Source organism: Ascaphus truei, unplaced genomic scaffold, assembly GCF_040206685.1.
Source record: "Ascaphus truei isolate aAscTru1 unplaced genomic scaffold, aAscTru1.hap1 HAP1_SCAFFOLD_797, whole genome shotgun sequence".
Taxonomy (NCBI): Eukaryota; Metazoa; Chordata; class Amphibia; order Anura; family Ascaphidae; genus Ascaphus; species Ascaphus truei.
In genome coordinates, this window is record NW_027457132.1 from 88,137 (window position 1) to 113,895 (window position 25,759).

The following is a 25,759-nucleotide window of genomic DNA, read 5'->3' on the forward strand; positions in this document are numbered from 1 at the left end:
AGTGGGGTGATATAGATGGGTGAGTACACAGATATATAGTGGGGTGATATAGATGGGGTGATATAGATGGGGTGAGTACACAGATATATAGTGGGGTGATATAGATGGGTGAGTACACAGATATATAGTGGGGTGATATAGATGGGGTGAGTATACAGATATATAGTGGGGTGATATAGATGGGGTGAGTACACAGATATATAGTGGGGTGATATAGATGGGTGAGTACACAGATATATAGTGGGGTGATATAGATGGGTGAGTACACAGATATATAGTGGGGTGATATAGATGGGTGAGTACACAGATATATAGTGGGGTGATATAGATGGGTGAGTACACAGATATATAGTGGGGTGATATAGATGGGGTGAGTACACAGATATAGAGTGGGGTGATATAGATGGGTGAGTACACAGATATAGAGTGGGGTGATATAGATGGGGTGAGTACACAGATATATAGTGGGGTGATATAGATGGGGTGAGTACACAGATATATAGTGGGGTGATATAGATGGGTGAGTACACAGATATATAGTGGGGTGATATAGATGGGGTGAGTACACAGATATAGAGTGGGGTGATATAGATGGGTGAGTACACAGATATATAGTGGGGTGATATAGATGAGGTGAGTACACAGATATATAGTGGGGTGATATAGATGGGGTGAGTACACAGATATATAGTGGGGTGATATATAGTGGGGTGAGTACACAGATATATAGTGGGGTGATATAGATGGGTGAGTACACAGATATATAGTGGGGTGATATAGATGGGGTGAGTACACAGATATATAGTGGGGTGATATATAGATGGGTGAGTACACAGATATATAGTGGGGTGATATATAGATGGGTGAGTACACAGATATATAGCGGGGTGATATAGATGGGTGAGTACACAGATATATAGTGGGGTGATATAGATGGGGTGAGTACACAGATATATAGCGGGGTGATATAGATGGGTGAGTACACAGATATATAGTGGGGTGATATAGATGGGTGAGTACACAGATATATAGTGGGGTGATATAGATGGGTGAGTACACAGATATATAGTGGGGTGATATAGATGGGTGAGTACACAGATATATAGTGGGGTGATATAGATGGGTGAGTACACCGATATATAGTGGGGTGATATAGATGGGTGAGTACACAGATATATAGTGGGGTGATATAGATGGGGTGAGTACACAGATATATAGCGGGGTGATATAGATGGGTGAGTACACAGAAATATAGTGGGGTGATATAGATGGGTGAGTACACAGATATATAGCGGGGTGATATAGATGGGGTGAGTACACAGATATATAGCGGGGTGATATAGATGGGTGAGTACACAGATATATAGTGGGGTGATATAGATGAGGTGAGTACACAGATATATAGTGGGGTGATATAGATGGGGTGAGTACACAGATATATAGTGGGGTGATATAGATGGGGTGAGTACACAGATATATAGTGGGGTGATATAGATGGGTGAGTACACAGATATATAGTGGGGTGATATAGATGGGTGAGTACACAGATATATAGTGGGGTGATATAGATGGGTGAGTACACAGATATATAGTGGGGTGATATAGATGGGGTGAGTATACAGATATATAGTGGGGTGAGTATAGATGGGTGAGTACACAGATATATAGTGGGGTGATATAGATGGGTGAGTACACAGATATATAGTGGGGTGATATAGATGGGTGAGTACACAGATATATAGTGGGGTGATATAGATGAGGTGAGTACACAGATATATAGTGGGGTGATATAGATGGGTGAGTACACAGATATATAGTGGGGTGATATAGATGGGTGAGTACACAGATATATAGTGGGGTGATATAGATGGGTGAGTACACAGATATATAGTGGGGTGATATATAGTGGGGTGAGTACACAGATATATAGATGGGTGAGTACACAGATATATAGTGGGGTGATATATAGTGGGGTGAGTACACAGATATATAGTGGGGTGATATATAGTGGGGTGAGTACACAGATATATAGTGGGGTGATATATAGTGGGGTGAGTACACAGATATATAGTGGGGTGATATATAGATGGGTGAGTACACAGATATATAGTGGGGTGAGTACACAGATATATAGTGGGGTGATATATAGTGGGGTGATATATAGTGGGGTGATATATAGTGGGGTGATATATAGTGCGGCTCCTTTAAATGGATTCAGCATTTTTAATTAAAAAACATGGTGGCCTTGGTTGCCATGGTTACAGAGGGCGGGACACAGGTTATCACGTGATCTGTGTGGGCAGGGAACCAGGGCAGTAGAGCGGTGTCATGGAGCTGACGTGTCACTGGGAGGGGGCGGGGCGGCCTGCTGCAGTCCGCATGCGTACTGGAGAGATGTGGGCGTGTGCCGGAGGATGGAAGAGGCGGGGCAACAGCTGAGGTAGGACAGTGGCAGGCGGCGCGCATGCGTAGGACGTCGCAGCCGACAAATGGGAAGATTCGCGCATGCGTAGTGTTCGTATCACTGCTCCCCGCGCATGCGCAGTGTTCGTGTCACTGCTCCCCGCACATGCGCAGTATGAAAGTGTAGATCCGGCGCCTGCGCAGTGCGGTGTCCGGTGACAGATCCTGTACAGACTGGGATGTGGGAACCGAGGTGACAACAGGCATAGGAGACTGGGCGGAACTGGGAGCTACTGGTGAGGACTGGGACCGGCGCTGGGGATCCTGGGACCGGCGCTGGGGATCCTGGGACCGGCGCTGGGGATCCTGGGACCGGCGCTGGGGATCCTGGGATCGGCGCTGGGGATCCTGGGACCGGCGCTGGGGATCCTGGGATCCTGGGACCGGCGCTGGGGATCCTGGGACCGGCGCTGGGGATCCTGGGACCGGCGCTGGGGATCCTGGGACCGGAGCTGGGGATCCTGGGACCGGCGCTGGGGATCCTGGGACCGGAGCTGGGGATCCTGGGACCGGCGCTGGGGATCCTGGGACTAGCGCTGGGGATCCTGGGACCGGCGCTGGGGATCCTGGGATCCTGGGACCGGCGCTGGGGATCCTGGGACCGGCGCTGGGGATCCTGGGACCGGCGCTGGGGATCCTGGGACCGGCGCTGGGGATCCTGGGATCGGCGCTGGGGATCCTGGGACCGGCGCTGGGGATCCTGGGACCGGTGCTGGGGATCCTGGGATCCTGGGACCGGCGCTGGGGATCCTGGGACCGGCGCTGGGGATCCTGGGACCGGCGCTGGGGATCCTGGGACCGGCGCTGGGGATCCTGGGACCGGGGTGACTGTCTCTCCCTTTGCGTGTGGGTGTGAGACGGTCTCTTCTCTCTGTAGGGGACGTCCCGTACCTGTGTGTGTCTCTCTTGGCTGGGGTCTCTCCCTTTGCGTTTGGGATGTGAGACGGTCTCTCCTCTCTGTAGGGGACGTCCCGTACCTGTGTGTGTCTCTCTTGGCTGGGGTCTCTCCCTTTGCGTTTGGGATGTGAGACGGTCTCTCCTCTCTGTAGGGGACGTCCCGTACCTGTGTGTGTCTCTCTTGGCTGGGGTCTCTCCCTTTGCGTGTGGGTGTGAGACGGTCTCTCCTCTCTGTAGGGGACGTCCCGTACCTGTGTGTGTCTCTCTTGGCTGGGGTCTCTCCCTTTGCGTGTGGGTGTGAGACGGTCTCTCCTCTCTGTAGGGGACGTCCCGTACCTGTGTGTGTCTCTCTTGGCTGGGGTCTCTCCCTTTGCGTGTGGGTGTGAGACGGTCTCTCCTCTCTGTAGGGGACGTCCCGTACCTGTGTGTCTCTCTCTTGGCTGGGGTCTCTCCCTTTGCGTGTGGGTGTGAGACGGTCTCTCCTCTCTGTAGGGGACGTCCCGTACCTGTGTGTCTCTCTCTCTTGGCTGGGGTCTCTCCCTTTGCGTGTGGGTGTGAGACGGTCTCTCCTCTCTGTAGGGGACGTCCCGTACCTGTGTGTGTCTCTCTTGGCTGGGGTCTCTCCCTTTGCGTGTGGGTGTGAGGCGGTCTCTTCTCTCTGTAGGGGACGTCCCGTACCTGTGTGTGTCTCTCTTGGCTGGGGTCTCTCCCTTTGCGTGTGGGTGTGAGACGGTCTCTCCTCTCTGTAGGGGACGTCCCGTACCTGTGTGTGTCTCTCTTGGCTGGGGTCTCTCCCTTTGCGTGTGGGTGTGAGGCGGTCTCTTCTCTCTGAAGGGGACGTCCCGTACCTGTGTCTCTTTCTCTTGGCTGGGGTCTCTCCCTTTGCGTGTTGGTGTGAGACGGTCTCTCCTCTCTGTAGGGGACGTCCCGTACCTGTGTGTGTGTCTCTCTCTTGGCTGGGGTCTCTCCCTTTGCGTGTGGGTGTGAGACGGTCTCTCCTCTCTGTAGGGGACGTCCCGTACCTGTGTGTCTCTCTTGGCTGGGGTCTCTCCCTTTGCGTGTGGGTGTGAGACGGTCTCTCCTCTCTGTAGGGGACGCCCCGTACCTGTGTGTGTCTCTCTTGGCTGGGGTCTCTCCCTTTGCGTGTGGGTGTGAGACGGTCTCTCCTCTCTGTAGGGGACGTCCTGTACCTGTGTGTCTCTCTTGGCTGGGGTCTCTCCCTTTGCGTGTGGGTGTGAGACGGTCTCTCCTCTCTGTAGGGGACGTCCCGTACCTCTGTCTCTCTCTTGGCTGGGGTCTCTCCCTTTGCGTGTGGGTGTGAGACGGTCTCTTCTCTCTGTAGGGGACGTCCCGTACCTGTGTGTGTGTCTCTCTTGGCTGGGGTCTCTCCCTTTGCGTGTGGGTGTAAGACGGTCTCTTCTCTCTGTAGGGGACGTCCCGTACCTGTGTGTGTGTCTCTCTTGGCTGGGGTCTCTCTCTTTGCGTGTGGGTGTGAGACGGTCTCTCCTCTCTGTAGGGGACGTCCCGTACCTGTGTGTTTCTCTTGGCTGGGGTCTCTCCCTTTGCGTGTGGGTGTGAGACGGTCTCTCCTCTCTGTAGGGGACGTCCCGTACCTGTGTGTGTCTCTCTTGGCTGGGGTCTCTCCCTTTGCGTGTGGGTGTGAGACGGTCTCTCCTCTCTGTAGGGGACGTCCCGTACCTGTGTCTCTCTCTTGGCTGGGGTCTCTCCCTTTGCGTGTGGGTGTGAGACGGTCTCTCCTCTCTGTAGGGGACGTCCCGTACCTGTGTCTCTCTCTTGGCTGGGGTCTCTCCCTTTGCGTGAGGGTGTGAGACGGTCTCTTCTCTCTGTAGGGGACGTCCCGTACCTGTGTGTCTCTTGGCTGGGGTCTCTCCCTTTGCGTGAGGGTGTGAGACGGTCTCTCCTCTCTGTAGGGGATGTCCCGTACCTGTGTGTGTCTCTCTCTTGGCTGGGGTCTCTCCCTTTGCGTGTGGGTTTGAGACGGTCTCCTCTCTGTAGGGGACGTCCCGTACCTGTGTGTCTCTCTCTTGGCTGGGGTCTCTCCCTTTGCGTGTGGGTGTGAGACGGTCTCTCCTCTCTGTAGGGGACGTCCCGTACCTGTGTCTCTCTCTCTTGGCTGGGGTCTCTCCCTTTGCGTGTGGGTGTGAGACGGTCTCCTCTCTGTAGGGGACGTCCCGTACCTGTGTGTCTCTCTTGGCTGGGGTCTCTCCCTTTGCGTGTGGGTGTGAGACGGTCTCCTCTCTGTAGGGGACGTCCCGTACCTGTGTGTGTCTCTCTTGGCTGGGGTCTCTCCCTTTGCGTGTGGGTGTGAGACGGTCTCTTCTCTCTGTAGGGGACGTCCCGTACCTGTGTGTCTCTCTTGGCTGGGGTCTCTCCCTTTGCGTGTGGGTGTGAGACGGTCTCTCCTCTCTGTAGGGGACGTCCCGTACCTGTGTGTGTCTCTCTCTTGGCTGGGGTCTCTCCCTTTGCGTGTGGGTGTGAGGCGGTCTCCTCTCTGTAGAGGACGTCCCGTACCTGTGTGTCTCTCTCTTGGCTGGGGTCTCTCCCTTTGCGTGTGGGTGTGAGACGGTCTCTCCTCTCTGTAGGGGACGTCCCGTACCTGTGTGTCTCTCTCTTGGCTGGGGTCTCTCCCTTTGCGTGTGGGTGTGAGACGGTCTCTCCTCTCTGTAGGGGACGTCCCGTACCTGTGTGTGTCTCTCTCTTGGCTGGGGTCTCTCCCTTTGCGTGTGGGTTTGAGACGGTCTCCTCTCTGTAGGGGACGTCCCGTACCTGTGTGTCTCTCTCTTGGCTGGGGTCTCTCCCTTTGCGTGTGGGTGTGAGACGGTCTCTCCTCTCTGTAGGGGACGTCCCGTACCTGTGTCTCTCTCTCTTGGCTGGGGTCTCTCCCTTTGCGTGTGGGTGTGAGACGGTCTCCTCTCTGTAGGGGACGTCCCGTACCTGTGTGTCTCTCTTGGCTGGGGTCTCTCCCTTTGCGTGTGGGTGTGAGACGGTCTCCTCTCTGTAGGGGACGTCCCGTACCTGTGTGTCTCTTGGCTGGGGTCTCTCCCTTTGCGTGAGGGTGTGAGACGGTCTCTCCTCTCTGTAGGGGACGTCCCGTACCTGTGTGTGTCTCTCTCTTGGCTGGGGTCTCTCCCTTTGCGTGAGGGTGTGAGACGGTCTCTCCTCTCTGTAGGGGATGTCCCGTACCTGTGTGTGTCTCTCTCTTGACTGGGGTCTCTCCCTTTGCGTGTGGGTTTGAGACGGTCTCCTCTCTGTAGGGGACGTCCCGTACCTGTGTGTCTCTCTCTTGGCTGGGGTCTCTCCCTTTGCGTGTGGGTGTGAGACGGTCTCTCCTCTCTGTAGGGGACGTCCCGTACCTGTGTCTCTCTCTCTTGGCTGGGGTCTCTCCCTTTGCGTGTGGGTGTGAGACGGTCTCTCCTCTCTGTAGGGGACGTCCCGTACCTGTGTGTCTCTCTCTTGGCTGGGGTCTCTCCCTTTGCGTGTGGGTTTGAGACGGTCTCCTCTCTGTAGGGGACGTCCCGTACCTGTGTGTCTCTCTCTTGGCTGGGGTCTCTCCCTTTGCGTGTGGGTGTGAGACGGTCTCTCCTCTCTGTAGGGGACGTCCCGTACCTGTGTCTCTCTCTCTTGGCTGGGGTCTCTCCCTTTGCGTGTGGGTGTGAGACGGTCTCCTCTCTGTAGGGGACGTCCCGTACCTGTGTGTCTCTCTTGGCTGGGGTCTCTCCCTTTGCGTGTGGGTGTGAGACGGTCTCCTCTCTGTAGGGGACGTCCCGTACCTGTGTGTCTCTTGGCTGGGGTCTCTCCCTTTGCGTGAGGGTGTGAGACGGTCTCTCCTCTCTGTAGGGGACGTCCCGTACCTGTGTGTGTCTCTCTCTTGGCTGGGGTCTCTCCCTTTGCGTGAGGGTGTGAGACGGTCTCTCCTCTCTGTAGGGGATGTCCCGTACCTGTGTGTGTCTCTCTCTTGACTGGGGTCTCTCCCTTTGCGTGTGGGTTTGAGACGGTCTCCTCTCTGTAGGGGACGTCCCGTACCTGTGTGTCTCTCTCTTGGCTGGGGTCTCTCCCTTTGCGTGTGGGTGTGAGACGGTCTCTCCTCTCTGTAGGGGACGTCCCGTACCTGTGTCTCTCTCTCTTGGCTGGGGTCTCTCCCTTTGCGTGTGGGTGTGAGACGGTCTCTCCTCTCTGTAGGGGACGTCCCGTACCTGTGTGTGTCTCTCTTGGCTGGGGTCTCTCCCTTTGCGTGTGGGTGTGAGACGGTCTCTTCTCTCTGTAGGGGACGTCCCGTACCTGTGTGTGTCTCTCTTGGCTGGGGTCTCTCCCTTTGCGTGTGGGTGTGAGACGGTCTCTCCTCTCTGTAGGGGACGTCCCGTACCTGTGTGTGTCTCTCTCTTGGCTGGGGTCTCTCCCTTTGCGTGTGGGTGTGAGGCGGTCTCCTCTCTGTAGAGGACGTCCCGTACCTGTGTGTCTCTCTCTTGGCTGGGGTCTCTCCCTTTGCGTGTGGGTGTGAGACGGTCTCTCCTCTCTGTAGGGGACGTCCCGTACCTGTGTGTCTCTCTCTTGGCTGGGGTCTCTCCCTTTGCGTGTGGGTGTGAGACGGTCTCTCCTCTCTGTAGGGGACGTCCCGTACCTGTGTGTGTCTCTCTTGGCTGGGGTCTCTCCCCTTGCGTGTGGGTGTGAGACGGTCTCTCCTCTCTGTAGGGGACGTCCCGTACCTGTGTGTGTCTCTCTCTTGGCTGGGGTCTCTCCCTTTGCGTGTGGGTGTGAGACGGTCTCTCCTCTCTGTAGGGGACGTCCCGTACCTGTGTGTGTCTGTCTTGGCTGGGGTCTCTCCCTTTGCGTGTGGGTGTGAGGCGGTCTCTTCTCTCTGTAGGGGACGTCCCGTACCTGTGTCTCTCTCTTGGCTGGGGTCTCTCCCTTTGCGTGTGGGTGTGAGACGGTCTCCTCTCTGTAGGGGACGTCCCGTACCTGTGTGTGTGTCTCTTGGCTGGGGTCTCTCTCTTTGCGTGTGGGTGTGAGACGGTCTCTCCTCTCTGTAGGGGACGTCCCATACCTGTGTGTGTCTCTCTTGGCTGGGGTCTCTCCCTTTGCGTGTGGGTGTGAGACGGTCTCTCCTCTCTGTAGGGGACGTCCCGTACCTGTGTGTCTCTCTCTTGGCTGGGGTCTCTCCCTTTGCGTGTGGGTGTGAGACGGTCTCTCCTCTCTGTAGGGGACGTCCCGTACCTGTGTGTCTCTCTCTTGGCTGGGGTCTCTCCCTTTGCGTGTGGGTGTGAGACGGTCTCCTCTCTGTAGGGGACGTCCCGTACCTGTGTGTCTCTCTCTTGGCTGGGGTCTCTCCCTTTGCGTGTGGGTGTGAGACGGTCTCTTCTCTGTAGGGGACGTCCCGTACCTGTGTGTCTCTCTCTTGGCTGGGGTCTCTCCCTTTGCGTGTGGGTGTGAGACGGTCTCCTCTCTGTAGGGGACGTCCCGTACCTGTGTCTCTCTCTCTTGGCTGGGGTCTCTCCCTTTGCGTGTGGGTGTGAGACGGTCTCCTCTCTGTAGGGGACGTCCCGTACCTGTGTGTCTCTCTCTTGGCTGGGGTCTCTCCCTTTGCGTGTGGGTGTGAGACGGTCTCCTCTCTGTAGGGGGCGCCCCGTACCTGTGTCTCTCTCTCTTGGCTGGGGTCTCTCCCTTTGCGTGTGGGTGTGAGACGGTCTCTCCTCTCTGTAGGGGACGTCCCGTACCTGGGTGTCTCTCTTGGCTGGGGTCTCTCCCTTTGCGTGTGGGTGTGAGACGGTCTCCTCTCTGTAGGGGACGTCCTGTACCTGTGTGTCTCTCTTGGCTGGGGTCTCTCCCTTTGCGTGTGGGTGTGAGACGGTCTCCTCTCTGTAGGGGACGTCCCGTACCTGGGTGTCTCTCTTGGCTGGGGTCTCTCCCTTTGCGTGTGGGTGTGAGACGGTCTCTCCTCTCTGTAGGGGACGTCCCGTACCTGTGTGTGTCTCTCTTGGCTGGGGTCTCTCCCTTTGCGTGTGGGTGTGAGACGGTCTCCTCTCTGTAGGGGACGTCCCGTACCTGTGTGTGTCTCTCTCTTGGCTGGGGTCTCTCCCTTTGCGTGTGGGTGTGAGGCGGTCTCTTCTCTCTGTAGGGGACGTCCCGTACCTGTGTGTGTGTCTCTCTTGGCTGGGGTCTCTCCCTTTGCGTGTGGGTGTGAGACGGTCTCTCCTCTCTGTAGGGGACGTCCCGTACCTGGGTGTCTCTCTTGGCTGGGGTCTCTCCCTTTGCGTGTGGGTGTGAGACGGTCTCTCCTCTCTGTAGGGGACGTCCCGTACCTGTGTGTGTCTCTCTTGGCTGGGGTCTCTCCCTTTGCGTGTGGGTGTGAGACGGTCTCCTCTCTGTAGGGGACGTCCCGTACCTGTGTGTGTCTCTCTTGGCTGGGGTCTCTCCCTTTGCGTGTGGGTGTGAGACGGTCTCTCCTCTCTGTAGGGGACGTCCCGTACCTGTGTGTGTCTCTCTTGGCTGGGGTCTCTCCCTTTGCGTGTGGGTGTGAGACGGTCTCCTCTCTGTAGGGGACGTCCCGTACCTGTGTCTCTCTCTTGGCTGGGGTCTCTCCCTTTGCGTGTGGGTGTGAGACGGTCTCTTCTCTCTGTAGGGGACGTCCCGTACCTGTGTGTCTCTCTTGGCTGGGGTCTCTCCCTTTGCGTGTGGGTGTGAGACAGTCTCTTCTCTCTGTAGGGGGCGCCCCGTACCTGTGTGTGTCTCTCTTGGCTGGGGTCTCTCCCTTTGCGTGTGGGTGTGAGACGGTCTCTTCTCTCTGTAGGGGACGTCCCGTACCTGTGTGTGTCTCTCTTGGCTGGGGTCTCTCCCTTTGCGTGTGGGTCTGAGACGGTCTCTCCTCTCTGTAGGGGACGTCCCGTACCTGTGTCTCTCTCTTGGCTGGGGTCTCTCCCTTTGCGTGTGGGTGTGAGACGGTCTCCTCTCTGTAGGGGACGTCCCGTACCTGTGTCTCTCTCTTGGCTGGGGTCTCTCCCTTTGCGTGTGGGTGTGAGACGGTCTCTCCTCTCTGTAGGGGACGTCCCGTACCTGTGTGTCTCTCTCTTGGCTGGGGTCTCTCCCTTTGCGTGTGGGTGTGAGACGGTCTCTCCTCTCTGTAGGGGACGTCCCGTACCTGTGTGTGTCTCTCTCTTGGCTGGGGTCTCTCCCTTTGCGTGAGGCTGTGAGACGGTCTCTCCTCTCTGTAGGGGACGTCCCGTACCTGTGTCTCTCTCTTGGCTGGGGTCTCTCCCTTTGCGTGTGGGTGTGAGACGGTCTCTTCTCTCTGTAGGGGGCGCCCCGTACCTGTACGCCCTGTGACTCCGCGCTGAGAGATGGGGAGACGGCGTCATCCTGACTTTTACTGCGCTCCCTTCCCGCTTTACACCATCCGCATCCACCCGGAGAGCGGTCTGGTCATCACTGCTGGTGGGGGAGGAGCGTCCAAGACGGGCATCAAGAACGCCGTGGTAAGGATCCCCCTCACTTCCTGTGTGGGGTCTTTCAGGTCAGGTCATAGGAGTGAGACGCACACGGTGTGATGTCCTGATATCTGCTGTGTAAATGAACCCCCCCCGCAGATCTGATACCCCCTCCCCCCGCAGATCTGATACCCCCTCCCCCCGCAGATCTGATACCCCCTCCCCCCGCAGATCTGTCTATGTCCCTGCCCCCCGCAGATCTGATACCCCCTCCTCCTGCAGATCTGTCTATTGCTCAGCCCCCCCCGCAGATCTGATAACCACCCCCCGCAGATCTGATACCCCCTCCTCCCACAGATCTGTCTATGTCTCTGCCCCCCCCCCGCAGATCTGATAACCCCCGCCTCCCGCAGATCTGTCTATGTCTCTGCCCCCCCCGCAGATCTGATAACCCCCCCGCAGATCTGATACCCCATCCTCCCGCAGATCTGTCTGTCTCTGCCCCTCCCCCCGCAGATCTGTCTATGTCTCTGAAAGCAGATCTGATACCCCCTCCCCCAGCAGATCTGGCTGTCTGCCCCTCCCCCCGCAGATCTGGCTGTCTCTGCGTCCCGTCCCCCCGCAGATCTGGCTGTCTCTGCGTCCCGTCCCCCACCGCAGATTTGGCTGTCTCTGCGCCACGTCCCCTGCAGATTTGGCTGTCTCTGCGCCCCATCCCCTGCAGATTTGGCTGTCTCTGTGTCCCGTCCCCCCCTGCAGATTTGGCTGTCTCTGCGTCCCCCCCCCTGCAGATTTGTCTGTCTCTGCGTCCTGTTCCTGCAGATTTGTCTGTCTCTGCATCCCGTCTCCCCCTGCAGATTTGGCTTTCTCAGCGTCCCGTCCCCCCCTGCAGATTTGGCTCTCTGCGTCCCGTCCCCCCCTGCAGATTTGGCTGTCTCTGCGTCCCGTCCCCCCCTGCAGATTTGGCTGTCTCTGCGTCCCGTCCCCCCCTGCAGATTTGGCTGTCTCTGCGTCCCCCCCTGCAGATTTGGCTGTCTCTAGGTCCTGTCCCCCCCCTGCAGATTTGGCTGTCTCTGCGTCCCCCCTGCAGATTTGGCTGTCTCTGCGTCCCGTCCCCCCTGCAGATTTGGCTGTCTCTGCGTCCCGTCCCCCCTGCAGATTTGGCTTTCTGCGTCCCGTCCCCCCTGCAGATTTGGCTGTCTCTGCGTCTCGTCCCCCCCTGCAGATTTGGCTCTCTGCGTCCCGTCCCCGCCTGCAGATTTGGCTTTCGGCGTCCTGTCCCCCCCTGCAGATTTGGCTGTCTCTGCGCCCGCCCCCCTGCAGATTTGTCTGTCTCTGCGTCCCGTCCCCCTTCAGATTTGGCTGTCTCTGCGTCCCGTCCCCCCCTGAAGATTTGGCTGTCTCTGCGTCCCCCCCCCCTGCAGATTTGGCTGTCTCTGCGTCCCCCCCCTGCAGATTTGGCTGTCTCTGCGTCCCTTCCCCCCCACCTGCAGATTTGTCTGTCTCTGCGTCCCGTCCCCCGTGCAGATTTGTCTGTCTCTGCGTCCCGTCCCCCCTGCAGATTTGTCTGTCTCTGCGTCCCGTCCCCCCCTGCAGATTTGGCTGTCTGCGTCCCGTCCCCCCTGCAGATTTGGCTGTCTCAGCGTCCCGTCCCCCCCTGCAGATATGGCTGTCTCTGCGTCCCGTCCCCCCCTGCAGATTTGGCTGTCTCTGCGTCCCGTCCTCCCCTGCAGATTTGGCTGTCTCTGCGTCCAGTCCCCCCCTGCTGATTTGGCTGTCTCTGCGTCCTGTCCCCCCCTGCAGATTTGGCTGTCTGCGTCCCGTCCCCCCCTGCTGATTTGGCTGTCTCTGCGTCCCCCCCTGCAGATTTGGCTGTCTCTGTGCCCCCCCCCCTGCAGATTTGGCTGTCTCTGTGTCCCCCCCCCCCCTGCAGATTTGGCTGTCTCAGCGCCCCGTCCCCCCCTTCAGATTTGGCTGTCTCTGCGTCCCCCCCCCTGCAGATTTGGCTGTCTCTGCGTCCCCCCCCCTGCAGATTTGGCTGTCTCTGCGTCCCCCCCCCTGCAGATTTGGCTGTCTCTGTGTCCTGTCCCCCCCCCCTGCAGATTTGTCTGTCTCTGCGTCCTGTCCCCCCCATGCAGATTTGGCTCTCTGCGTCCCATCCCCCCCTGCAGATTTGGCTTTCTCTGCGTCCTGTCCCCCCCCCCCCCCCCTGCAGATTTGGCTGTCTCTGCGTCCTGTCCCCCCCCTGCAGATTTGGCTGTCTCTGCGTCCCGTCCACCCCTGCAGATTTGGCTGTCTCTGCGTCCCGTCTCCCCCTGCAGATTTGGCTGTGTCTGCGTCCCGTAACCCCCTGCAGATTTGGCTGTCTCTGTGTCCCGTCCCCCCCTGCAGATTTGGCTGTCTTTGCGTCCCGTCCCCCCCTGCAGATCTGGCTGTCTCTGCGTCCCGTCCCTGCAGATTTGGCTGTCTCTGCGTCCCCCCCTGCAGATTTGGCTGTCTCTGCGTCCCCCCCTGCAGATTTGGCTGTCTCTGTGTCCCGTCCCCCCCTGCAGATTTGGCTGTCTCTGCGTCCCCCCCCCCCTGCAGATTTGGCTGTCTCTGCGTCCCGTCCCCCCCTGCAGATTTTGCTGTCTCTGCGTCCCCCCCCCTGCAGATTTGGCTGTCTCTGTGTCCCGTCCCCCCCTGCAGATTTGGCTGTCTCTGCGTCCCGTCCCCCCCTGCAGATTTGGCTGTCTCTGCGTCCCCCCCCTGCAGATTTGGCTGTCTCTGCGTCCCGTCCCTGCAGATTTGGCTGTCTCTGCGTCCCCCCCTGCAGATTTGGCTGTCTCTGCGTTCCCCCCCCTGCAGATTTGGCTGTCTCTGCGTCCCCCCCCTACAGATTTGTCTGTCTCTGCGTCCCCCCCTACAGATTTGGCTCTCTGCGTCGTCCCCCTACAGATTTGTCTCTCTGCGTCCCCCCCTACAGATTTGGCTGTCTCTGCGTCCCCCCCCTACAGATTTGGCTGTCTCTGCGTCCCGTCCCTGCAGATTTGACTGTCTCTGCGTCCCGTCCCTGCAGATTTGGCTTTCTCTGCGCCCCCCCCTGCAGATTGGGCTGTCTCTACGTCCCGTCCCCCCCTGCAGATTTGGCTGTCTCTGCGTCCCGTCCCTGCAGATTTGGCTGTCTCTGCGTCCCCCCCTGCAGATTTGGCTGTCTATGCGTCCCGTCCCCCCCTGCAGATTTGGCGGTCTCTGCGTCCCGTCCCCCCCTGCAGATTTGGCTGTCTTTGCGTCCCGTTCCCCCCTGCAGATTTGGCTGTCTCTGTGTCCCCCCCCCCTGCAGATTTGGCTTTCTCTGCGTCCCGTCCCCCCCCTGCAGATTTGGCTGTCTGCGTCCCGTCCCCCCCTGCAGATTTGGCTGTCTCTATGTCCCGTCCCCCTCTGCAGATTTGGCTGTCTCTGCGTCCCGTCCCTGCAGATTTGGCTGTCTCTGCGTCCCGTCCCCCCCTGCAGATTTGGCTGTCTCTGCTTTCCCCCCCCTGCAGATTTGGCTGTCTCTGCGTCCCGTCCCTGCAGATTTGGCTGTCTCTGCGTCCCGTCCCCCCCTGCAGATTTGGCTGTCTCTGCATCCCCCCCCTACATATTTGGCTGTCTCTGCGTCCCGTCCCTGCAGATTTGGCTTTCTCTGCGCCCCCCCTGCAGATTGGGCTGTCTCTGCGTCCCGTCCCCCCCTGCAGATTTGGCTGTCTCTACGTCCCGTCCCCCCCTGCAGATTTAGCTGTCTCTGCGTCCCGTCCCTGCAGATTTGGCTGTCTCTGCGTCCCCCCCCCTGCAGATTTGGCTGTCTCTACGTCCCGTCCCCCCCTGCAGATTTAGCTGTCTCTGCGTCCCGTCCCTGCAGATTTGGCTGTCTATGCGTCCCGTCCCCCCCTGCAGATTTGGCGGTCTCTGCGTCCCGTCCCCGCCTGCAGATTTGGCTGTCTCTGCGTCCCTGCAGATTTGGCTGTCTCTGCGTCCCGTCCCCCCCTGCAGATTTGGCGGTCTCTGCGTCCCGTCCCCCCCTGCAGATTTGGCGGTCTCTGTGTCCCGTCCCCCCTGCAGATTTGGCTGTCTCTGCGTCCCTGCAGATCTGGCGGTCTGTGCGTCCCCCCCCTGCAGATTTGGCGGTCTCTGCGTCCCGTCCCCCCCTGCAGATTTGGCTGTCTCTGCGTCCCGTCCCCCCTGCAGATTTGGCTGTCTCTGCGTCCCGTCCCCCCTGCAGATCTGGCGGTCTGTGCGTCCCGTCCCTGCAGATTTGGCTGTCTCTGCGTCCCGTCCCCCCCTGCAGATTTGGCTGTCTCTACGTCCCGTCCCCCCCTGCAGATTTGGCTGTCTCTGCGTCCCGTCCCTGCAGATTTGGCTGTCTCTGCGTCCCATCCCCCCCTGCAGATTTGGCTGTCTCTGCGTCCCCCCCCTGCAGATTTGGCTGTCTCTGCATCCCCCCCCTGCAGATTTGGCTGTCTCTGCATCCCCCCCCTGCAGATTTGGCTGTCTCTGCTTTCCCCCCCCCTGTAGATTTGGCTGTCTGCTTTCCCCCCCCCTGTAGATTTGGCTGTCTCTGCGTCCCCCCCCCCTACAGATTTGGCTGTCTCTGCGTCCCCCCCCTGCAGATTTGGCGGTCTCTGCGTCCCGTCCCTGCAGATTTGGCTGTCTCTGCGTCCCGTCCCCCCCTGCAGATTTGGCTGTCTCTACGTCCCGTCCCCCCCTGCAGATTTGGCTGTCTCTGCGTCCCGTCCCTGCAGATTTGGCTGCCTCTGCGTCCCCCCCCCCTGCAGATTTGGCTGTCTCTGCGTCCCCCCCCCCCCTGCAGATTTGGCTGTCTCTGCGTCCCGTCCCCCCTGCAGATTTGGCTGTCTCTGCATTTCGCCCCCCCTGCAAATCTGGCTGTCTGTGCGTCCCGTCCCTGCAGATTTGGCTGTCTCTGCGTCCCGTCCCCCCCTGCAGATTTGGCTGTCTCTGCGTCCCGTCCGTGCAGATTTGGCTGTCTCTGCGTCCCCCCCCTGCAGATTTGGCTGTCTCTGCGTCCTCCCCTGCAGATTTGGCTGTCTCTGCGTCCCCCCCCCCTGCAGATTTGGCTGTCTCTGCGTCCCTTCCCTGCAGATTTGGCTGTCTCTGCGTCCCGTCCCTGCAGATTTGGCTGTCAATGCGTTCCCCCCCCTGCAGATTTGGCTGTCTCTGCATCCCCCCCCCTGCAGATTTGGTTGTCTCTGCGCCCCCCCCTGCAGATTTGCCTATCTCTGCGCCCCCCTGCAGATTGGGCTGTCTGCGTCCCGTCCCCCCCTGCAGATTTGGCTGTCTCTACGTCCCGTCCCCCCCTGCAGATTTGGCTGTCTCTGCGTCCCGTCCCTGCAGATTTGGCTGTCTCTGCCCCCCCCCCTGCAGATTTGGCTGTCTCTGCGTCCCCCCCCCCCCTGCAGATTTGGCTGTCAATGCGTTCCCCCCCCTGCAGATTTGGCTGTCTCTGCATCCCCCCCCCTGCAGATTTGGTTGTCTCTGCGCCCCCCCCCCCCTGCAGATTTGCCTATCTCTGCGCCCCCCTGCAGATTGGGCTGTCTGCGTCCCGTCTCCCCCTGCAGATTTGGCTGTCTCTGCATCCCCCCCCCTGCAGATTTGGTTGTCTCTGCGCCCCCCCCCCCCCTGCAGATTTGCCTATCTCTGCGCCCCCCTGCAGATTGGGCTGTCTGCGTCCCGTCTCCCCCTGCAGATTTGGCTGTCTCTGCGTCCTCCCCCCCCCTGCAGATTTGGCTGTCTCTGCGTCCCCCCCCCTGCAGATTTGGCTGTCTCTGTGTCCCCCCCCCCCTGCAGATTTGGCTGTCTCTGCGTCCCCCTCCCTGCAGATTTGGCTGTCTGTGTCCCCCCCCTGCAGATTTGGCTGTCTCTGCGTCCCGTCCCCCCTGCAAATATGGCAGTCTCTGTGTCCCGTGCCCCCCTGCAGATTTGGCTGTCTCTGCGTCCCGTCCCCCCCTGCAGATTTGGCTGTCTCTGCGTCCCCCCCCCTGCAGATTTGTCTGTCTCTGTGTCCCCCCCCTGCAGATTTGGCTGTCTCTGCGTCCCGTCCCCCCCTGCAGATTTGGCTGTCTCTGCGTCCCGTCCCCCCTGCAGATCTGGCTGTCTCTGCGTCCCGTCCCCCCTGCAGATCTGGCTGTCTCTGTGTCCCGTCCCCCCCTGCAGATTTGGCTGTCTCTGCGTCCCGTCCCCCCTGCAGATCTGGCTGTCTCTGCGTCCCGTCCCCCCTGCAGATATGGCTGTCTCTGCGTCCCGTCCCCCCTGCAGATATGGCTGTCTCTGCGTCCCGTCCCCCCTGCAGATCTGGCTGTCTCTGCGTCCCGTCCCCCCTGCAGATTTGGCTGTCTCTGTGTCCCGTCCCCCCTGCAGATTTGGCTGTCTCTGCGTCCCGCCCCCCCCCCCCCCCCCTGCATATTTGGCTGTCTCTGCGTTTCGTCCCCCCCTTCAGATTTGGCTGTCTCTGCGTCTCGTCCCTGCAGATTTGGCGGTCTCTGCGTCCCGTCCCCCCCTGCAGATTTGGCTGTCTCTGCCCCCCCCCCCCTTTGCAGATTTGGCTGTCTCTGCCCCCCCCCCCTTTGCAGATTTGGCTGTCTCTGCCCCCCCCCCCCTGCAGATTTGGCTGTCTCTGCCCCCCCTGCAGATTTGGCTGTCTATCCCCCCCCCCCTGCAGATTTGGCTGTCTCTGCCCCCCCCCCCCCCTGCAGATTTGTCTGTCTCTGCCCCCACCCCCCCCTGCAGATTTGCTGTTTCTGCCCCCACACACCCCCTGCAAGTTTGGCTGTCTCTGCCCCCACCCCCCCCTGCAGATTTGGCTGTCTCTGCCCCCACCCCCCCCTGCAGATTTGGCTGTCTCTGCCCCCCCCCCCCCTGCAGATTTGGCTGTCTCTGCCCGCCACCCCTGCAGATTTGGCTGTCTCTGCCCCCCCCCCCCCCACTGCAGATTTGGCTGTCTCTGCCCCCCCCCCCCCCCCCCACTGCAGATTTGGCTGTCTCTGCTCCCTCCCCCCCTGCAGATTTGGTTGTCTCTGCGCCCCCCCCCCCCTGCAGATTTGCCTATCTCTGCGCCCCCCTGCAGATTGGGCTGTCTGCGTCCCGTCTCCCCCTGCAGATTTGGCTGTCTCTGCATCCCCCCCCCTGCAGATTTGGTTGTCTCTGCGCCCCCCCCCCCCTGCAGATTTGCCTATCTCTGCGCCCCCCTGCAGATTGGGCTGTCTGCGTCCCGTCTCCCCCTGCAGATTTGGCTGTCTCTGCGTCCTCCCCCCCCTGCAGATTTGGCTGTCTCTGCGTCCCCCCCCCCTGCAGATTTGGCTGTCTCTGTGTCCCCCCCCCCCCTGCAGATTTGGCTGTCTCTGCGTCCCCCTCCCTGCAGATTTGGCTGTCTGTGTCCCCCCCCTGCAGATTTGGCTGTCTCTGCGTCCCGTCCCCCCTGCAAATATGGCAGTCTCTGTGTCCCGTGCCCCCCTGCAGATTTGGCTGTCTCTGCGTCCCGTCCCCCCCTGCAGATTTGGCTGTCTCTGCGTCCCCCCCCCTGCAGATTTGTCTGTCTCTGTGTCCCCCCCCTGCAGATTTGGCTGTCTCTGCGTCCCGTCCCCCCCTGCAGATTTGGCTGTCTCTGCGTCCCGTCCCCCCTGCAGATCTGGCTGTCTCTGCGTCCCGTCCCCCCTGCAGATCTGGCTGTCTCTGTGTCCCGTCCCCCCCTGCAGATTTGGCTGTCTGTGCGTCCCGTCCCCCCTGCAGATCTGGCTGTCTCTGCGTCCCGTCCCCCCTGCAGATATGGCTGTCTCTGCGTCCCGTCCCCCCTGCAGATATGGCTGTCTCTGCGTCCCGTCCCCCCTGCAGATATGGCTGTCTCTGCGTCCCGTCCCCCCTGCAGATCTGGCTGTCTCTGCGTCCCGTCCCCCCTGCAGATTTGGCTGTCTCTGTGTCCCGTCCCCCCTGCAGATTTGGCTGTCTCTGCGTCCCGCCCCCCCCCCCCCTGCATATTTGGCTGTCTCTGCGTTTCGTCCCCCCCTTCAGATTTGGCTGTCTCTGCGTCTCGTCCCTGCAGATTTGGCGGTCTCTGCGTCCCGTCCCCCCCTGCAGATTTGGCTGTCTCTGCCCCCCCCCCCTTTGCAGATTTGGCTGTCTCTGCCCCCCCCCCCCTTTGCAGATTTGGCTGTCTCTCTGCCCCCCCCCCCCCCCTGCAGATTTGGCTGTCTCTGCCCCCCCTGCAGATTTGGCTGTCTATCCCCCCCCCCCCTGCAGATTTGGCTGTCTCTGCCCCCCCCCCCCCCCTGCAGATTTGTCTGTCTCTGCCCCCACCCCCCCCTGCAGATTTGCTGTTTCTGCCCCCACACACCCCCTGCAAGTTTGGCTGTCTCTGCCCCCACCCCCCCCTGCAGATTTGGCTGTCTCTGCCCCCACCCCCCCCTGCAGATTTGGCTGTCTCTGCCCCCCCCCCCTGCAGATTTGGCTGTCTCTGCCCGCCACCCCTGCAGATTTGGCTGTCTTCCCCTACCCCCCCCTGCAGATTTGGCTGTCTCTGCCCCCCCCCCCCCCCCCACTGCAGATTTGGCTGTCTCTGCTCCCTCCCCCCCTGCAGATTTGGCTGTCTCTGCCCCCTCCCCCCCTGCAGATTTGGCTGTCTCTGCCCCCCCCTGCAGATTTGGCTGTCTCTGCCCCCCCCCCCCCCCTGCAGATTTGGCTGTCTCTGCCCCCTCCCCCCCTGCAGATTTGGCTGTCTCTGCCCCCCTCCCCCCCTGCAGATTTGGCTGTCTCTGCCCCCCCCCCTGCAGATTTGGCTGTCTCTGCCCCCCCCCCCCCCCCCTGCAGATTTGGCTGTCTCTGCGTCCCCCTCCCCCCTGCAGATTTGTCTGTCTCTGCGTCCCCCTCCCCCCTGCAGATTTGGCTGTCTCTGCGTCCCCCTCCCCCCTGCAGATTTGGCTGTCTCTGCGTCCCCCTCCCCCCCTGCAGATTTGGCTGTCTCTGCGTCCCCCCTCCCCCCTGCAGATTTGGCTGTCTCTGCCCCCCTCTCGCCTGATTATTGTCTCTCCCCGGTCAGCACTTCCTGTGGCTGGAGAGGATCTCGGACCGGCTCAGCGCCTCCCTGCTGCTCTCATATGACACGGAGACGCGAGCCACGATGACCATGGCGCTGGCAGGGGACATGTTGGCAGCCGGACAGGACGCCAGCTGTCATATCCTGCGCTGGCAAACGCGGGAGGAGAAGAACGAGGGGAAGAGCCGGGAAAAGACGGGTGAGGATCTCCATCCCCCATCATGCATCATGCACAGCTCTCCTGACAGGGCGTCCTGGGGGGCGTCTGCGGGAATAGCAGGTTACCAGAGGTTTGGGGATAGGGGGCGCGGGAGGTTACCAGAGGTTTGGGGATAGGAGGCTCGGGAGGTTACCAGAGGTTTGGGGATAGGAGGCTCGGGGGGTTACCAGAGGTTTGGGGATAGGGAGCTCGGGGGGTTACCAGAGGTTTGGGATAGGGAGCTCGGGGGGTTACCAGAGGTTTGGGGATAGGGAGCTCGGGGGGTTACCAGAGGTTTGGGGATAGGGGGCGCGGGAGGTTACCGGAGGTTTGGGGATAGGGGGCTCGGGAGGTTACCAGAGGTTTGGGGATAGGGGGCTCGGGGGGTTACCAGGGGTTTGGTGATAGGGGGCGCGGGAGGTTACCTGAGGTTTGGGGATAGGGGGGTTTGGGGATAGGGGGGTTACCAGGGGTTTGGGGATAGGGGGCGCGGGAGGTTACCTGAGGTTTGGGGATAGGGGGGTTTGGGGATAGGGGGCGCGGGAGGTTACCTGAGGTTTGGGGATAGGGGGCGCGGGAGGTTACCAGAGGTTTGGGGATAGGGAGCTCGGGAGGTTACCAGAGGTTTGGGGATAGGGGGGTTACCAGAGGTTTGGGGATAGGGAGCTCGGGAGGTTACCAGAGGTTTGGGGATAGGGGGCGCGGGAGGTTACCAGAGGTTTGGGGATAGGGAGCTTGGGAGGTTACCAGAAGTTTGGGGATAGGGAGCTCGGGAGGTTACCAGAGGTTTGGGGATAGGGGGCTCGGGGGGTTACCAGGGGTTTGGTGATAGGGAGCTCGGGAGGTTACCAGAGGTTTGGGGATAGGGAGCTTGGGAGGTTACCAGAAGTTTGGGGATAGGGAGCTCGGGAGGTTACCAGAGGTTTGGGGATAGGGAGCTCGGGAGGTTACCAGGGGTTTGGGGATAGGGGGCTCGGGGGGTTACCAGGGGTTTGGTGATAGGGAGCTCGGGAGGTTACTAGAGGTTTGGTGATAGGGAGCTCGGGAGGTTACCAGAGGTTTGGGGATAGGGAGCTCGGGAGGTTACCAGAGGTTTGGGGATAGGGAGCTCGGGAGGTTACCAGAGGTTTGGGGATAGGGAGCTCGGGAGGTTACTAGAGGTTTGGGGATAGGGGGCTCGGGAGGTTACCAGAGGTTTGGGGATAGGGGGCTCGGGAGGTTACCAGAGGTTTGGGGATAGGGGGCACGGGAGGTTACCAGAGGTTTGGAGATAGGGGGCGCGGGAGGTTACCAGAGGTTTGGGGATAGGGAGCTAGGGAGGTTACCAGGGGTTTGGGGATAGGGAGCTAGGGAGGTTACCAGGGGTTTGGGGATAGGGGGCACGGGAGGTTACCAGGGGTTTGGGGGATAGGGGGCGCGGGAGGTTACCAGAAAGTTTGGGGATAGGGAGCTTGGGAGGTTACCGGAGGTTTGGGGATAGGGGGCGCAGGAGGTTACCAGAGGTTTGGGGATAGGGGGTTCGGGAGGTTACCAGAGGTTTGGGGATAGGGGGCTCGGGAGGTTACCAGAGGTTTGGGGATAGGGAGCTAGGGAGGTTACCAGGGGTTTGGGGATAGGGAGCTCGGGAGGTTACCAGGGGTTTGGGGATAAGGAGCTCGGGAGGTTACCAGAGGTTTGGGGATAGGGGGCTTGGGAGGTTACCAGAGGTTTGGGGATAGGGGGCTCGGGAGGGTACCAGAGGTTTGGGGATAGGGAGCTCGGGAGGTTACCAGGGGTTTGGTGATAGGGAGCTCGGGAGGTTACTAGAGGTTTGGGGATAGGGAGCTCGGGAGGTTACCAGAGGTTTGGGGATAGGGAGCTCGGGAGGTTACCAGAGGTTTGGGGATAGGGAGCTCGGGAGGTTACCAGAGGTTTGGGGATAGGGAGCTCGGGAGGTTACTAGAGGTTTGGGGATAGGGGGCTCGGGAGGTTACCAGAGGTTTGGGGATAGGGGGCTCGGGAGGTTACCAGAGGTTTGGGGATAGGGGGCACGGGAGGTTACCAGAGGTTTGGAGATAGGGGGCGCGGGAGGTTACCAGAGGTTTGGGGATAGGGAGCTAGGGAGGTTACCAGGGGTTTGGGGATAGGGAGCTAGGGAGGTTACCAGGGGTTTGGGGATAGGGGGCGCGGGAGGTTACCAGGGGTTTGGGGATAGGGGGCGCGGGAGGTTACCAGAAGTTTGGGGATAGGGAGCTTGGGAGGTTACCGGAGGTTTGGGGATAGGGGGCGCAGGAGGTTACCAGAGGTTTGGGGATAGGGGGTTCGGGAGGTTACCAGAGGTTTGGGGATAGGGGGCTCGGGAGGTTACCAGAGGTTTGGGGATAGGGAGCTAGGGAGGTTACCAGGGGTTTGGGGATAGGGAGCTCGGGAGGTTACCAGGGGTTTGGGGATAAGGAGCTCGGGAGGTTACCAGAGGTTTGGGGATAGGGGGCTTGGGAGGTTACCAGAGGTTTGGGGATAGGGGGCTCGGGAGGGTACTAGAGGTTTGGGGATAGGGGGCTCGGGAGGTTACCAGAGGTTTGGGGATAGGTCGTTCGGGTGGTTACCAGAGGTTTGGGGATAGGTCGTTCGGGTGGTTACCAGAGGTTTGGGGATAGGGGGCTCGGGAGGTTACCAGAGGTTTGGGGATAGGGGGCTCGGGAGGTTACCAGAGGTTTGGGGATAGGGGGCTCGGGAGGTTACCAGAGGTTTGGGGATAGGGGGCTCGAGGGGTTACCAGAGGTTTGGGGATAGGGGGCTCGGGAGGTTACCAGAGGTTTGGGGATAGGGAGCTCGGGAGGTTACCAGAGGTTTGGGGATAGGGAGCTCGGGAGGTTACCAGAGGTTTGGGGATAGGGAGCTCGGGAGGTTACCAGAGGTTTGGGGATAGGGGGCTCGGGAGGTTACCAGAGGTTTGGGGATAGGGAGCTCGGGAGGTTACCAGAGGTTTGGGGATAGGAGGCTCGGGAGGTTACCAGAGGTTTGGGGATAGGGGGCGCGGGAGGTTACCAGAGGTTTGGGGATAGGGGGTTCGGGAGGTTACCAGAGGTTTGGGGATAGAGGGCGCGGGAGGTTACCAGAGGTTTGGGGATAGGAGGCTCGGGAGGTTACCAGAGGTTTGGGGATAGGGGGCTCGGGAGGTTACCAGAGGTTTGGGGATAGGGGGTTCGGGAGGTTACCAGAGGTTTGGGGATAGGGGGCGCGGGAGGTTACCAGAGGTTTGGGGATAGGGGGCTCGGGAGGTTACCAGAGGTTTGGGGATAGGGGGTTCGGGAGGTTACCAGAGGTTTGGGGATAGGGGGCGCGGGAGGTTACCAGAGGTTTGGGGATAGAGGGTTTGGGAGGTTACCGGAGGTTTGGGGATAGGGGGCTCGGGAGGTTACCAGAGGTTTGGGGATAGGGGGTTTGGGAGGTTACCGGAGGTTTGGGGATAGGAGGCTCGGGAGGTTACCAGAGGTTTGGGGATAGGGGGCGCGGGAGGTTACCAGAGGTTTGGGGATAGGGGGTTCGGGAGGTTACCAGAGGTTTGGGGATAGAGGGCGCGGGAGGTTACCAGAGGTTTGGGGATAGGAGGCTCGGGAGGTTACCAGAGGTTTGGGGATAGGGGGCTCGGGAGGTTACCAGAGGTTTGGGGATAGGGGGTTCGGGAGGTTACCAGAGGTTTGGGGATAGGGGGCGCGGGAGGTTACCAGAGGTTTGGGGATAGGGGGCTCGGGAGGTTACCAGAGGTTTGGGGATAGGGGGTTCGGGAGGTTACCAGAGGTTTGGGGATAGGGGGCGCGGGAGGTTACCAGAGGTTTGGGGATAGGGGGTTTGGGAGGTTACCGGAGGTTTGGGGATAGGGGGCTCAGGAGGTTACCAGAGGTTTGGGGATAGGGAGCTCGGGGGGTTACCAGAGGTTTGGGGATAGGGGGCTCGGGAGGTTACCAGAGGTTTGCGGATAGGAGGCTCGGGAGGTTACTAGAGGTTTGTGGATAGGGGGCTCGGGAGGTTACCAGAGGTTTGGGGATAGGGGGCTCGGGAGGTTACCAGAGGTTTGGGGATAGGGGGCTCGGGAGGTTACCAGAGGTTTGGGGATAGGGGGCTCGGGAGGTTACCAGAGGTTTGGGGATAGGGGGCTCGGGAGGTTACCAGAGGTTTGGGGATAGGGGGCTCGGGGGGTTACCAGAGGTTTGGGGATAGGGGGTCGGGGGGTTACCAGAGGTTTGGTGATAGGGGGCTCGGGGGGTTACCAGAGGTTTGGGGATAGGGGGCTCGGGGGGTTACCAGAGGTTTGGGGATAGGGGGCTCGGGAGGTTACCAGAGGTTTGGGGATAGGGGGCTCGGGAGGTTACCAGAGGTTTGGGGATAGGGGGCTCGGGGGGTTACCAGAGGTTTGGGGATAGGGGGCTCGGGGGGTTACCAGAGGTTTGGGGATAGGGGGCTCGGGAGGTTACCAGAGGTTTGGGGATAGGAGGCTCGGGAGGTTACCAGAGGTTTGGGGATAGGGGGCTCGGGAGGTTACCAGAGGTTTGGGGATAGGGGGCTCGGGGGGTTTCCAGAGGTTTGGGGATAGGGGGCTCGGGGGGTTACCAGAGGTTTGGGGATAGGGGGCTCGGGGGGTTACCAGAGGTTTGGGGATAGGGGGCGCGGGAGGTTACCAGAGGTTTGGGGATAGGGGGCTCGGGAGGTTACCAGAGTTTAAGGACAGGGGGCTCGGGAGGTTACCAGAGGTTTGGGGATAAGGAGCTCGGGAGGTTACCAGAGGTTTGGGGATAGGGAGCTCGGGAGGTTACCAGAGGTTTGGGGATAGGGGACTCGGAGGGTTACCAGAGGTTTGGGGATAGGGGGCGCGGGAGGTTACCAGAGGTTTGGGGATAGGGGGCTCGGGAGGTTACCGGAGGTTTGGGGATAGGGGGCTCGGGAGGTTACCGGAGGTTTGGGGATAGGGGGCTCGGGAGGTTACCAGAGGTTTGCGGATAGGAGGCTCGGGAGGTTACTAGAGGTTTGTGGATAGGGGGCTCGGGAGGTTACCAGAGGTTTGGGGATAGGGGGCTCGGGAGGTTACCAGAGGTTTGGGGATAGGGGGCTCGGGAGGTTACCAGAGGTTTGGGGATAGGGGGCTCGGGAGGTTACCAGAGGTTTGGGGATAGGGGGCTCGGGAGGTTACCAGAGGTTTGGGGATAGGGGGTCGGGGGATTACCAGAGGTTTGGGGATAGGGGGCTCGGGGGGTTACCAGAGGTTTGGGGATAGGGGGCTCGGGGGGTTACCAGAGGTTTGGGGATAGGGGGCTCGGGGGCTTACCAGAGGTTTGGGGATAGGGGGCTCGGGAGGTTACCAGAGGTTTGGGGATAGGGGGCTCGGGAGGTTACCAGAGGTTTGGGGATAGGGGGCTCGGGGGGTTACCAGAGGTTTGGGGATAGGGGGCTCGGGGGGTTACCAGAGGTTTGGGGATAGGGGGCTCGGGAGGTTACCAGAGGTTTGGGGATAGGAGGCTCGGGAGGTTACCAGAGGTCTGGGGATAGGGGGCGCGGGAGGTTACCAGAGGTTTGGGGATAGGGGGCTCGGGAGGTTACCAGAGGTTTGGGGATAGGGAGCTCGGGAGGTTACCAGAGGTTTGGGGATAGGGGGCTCGGGAGGTTACCAGAGGTTTGGGGATAGGAGGCTCGGGAGGTTACCAGAGGTTTTGGGATAGGGAGCTC

The 25,759-nt window shown here is 60.3% G+C and overlaps 1 protein-coding gene across 1 annotated transcript in view; it reads left to right on the plus strand.

The window, feature by feature from the left end:
* Window positions 1-2,560: 2,560 nt before the first annotated feature.
* The window catches only part of PREB (prolactin regulatory element binding), a gene marked incomplete at its 3' end in the record, with an annotated part of 42,595 nt that continues 19,396 nt past the window's right edge, over window positions 2,561-25,759 (plus strand). The window contains exons 1-3 of the mRNA XM_075584875.1: window positions 2,561-2,699; window positions 10,670-10,847; window positions 19,864-20,059. Coding sequence (XP_075440990.1) covers window positions 10,713-10,847; window positions 19,864-20,059 — 331 coding nt within the window. The remainder of the gene's footprint in view (window positions 2,700-10,669; window positions 10,848-19,863; window positions 20,060-25,759) is intronic.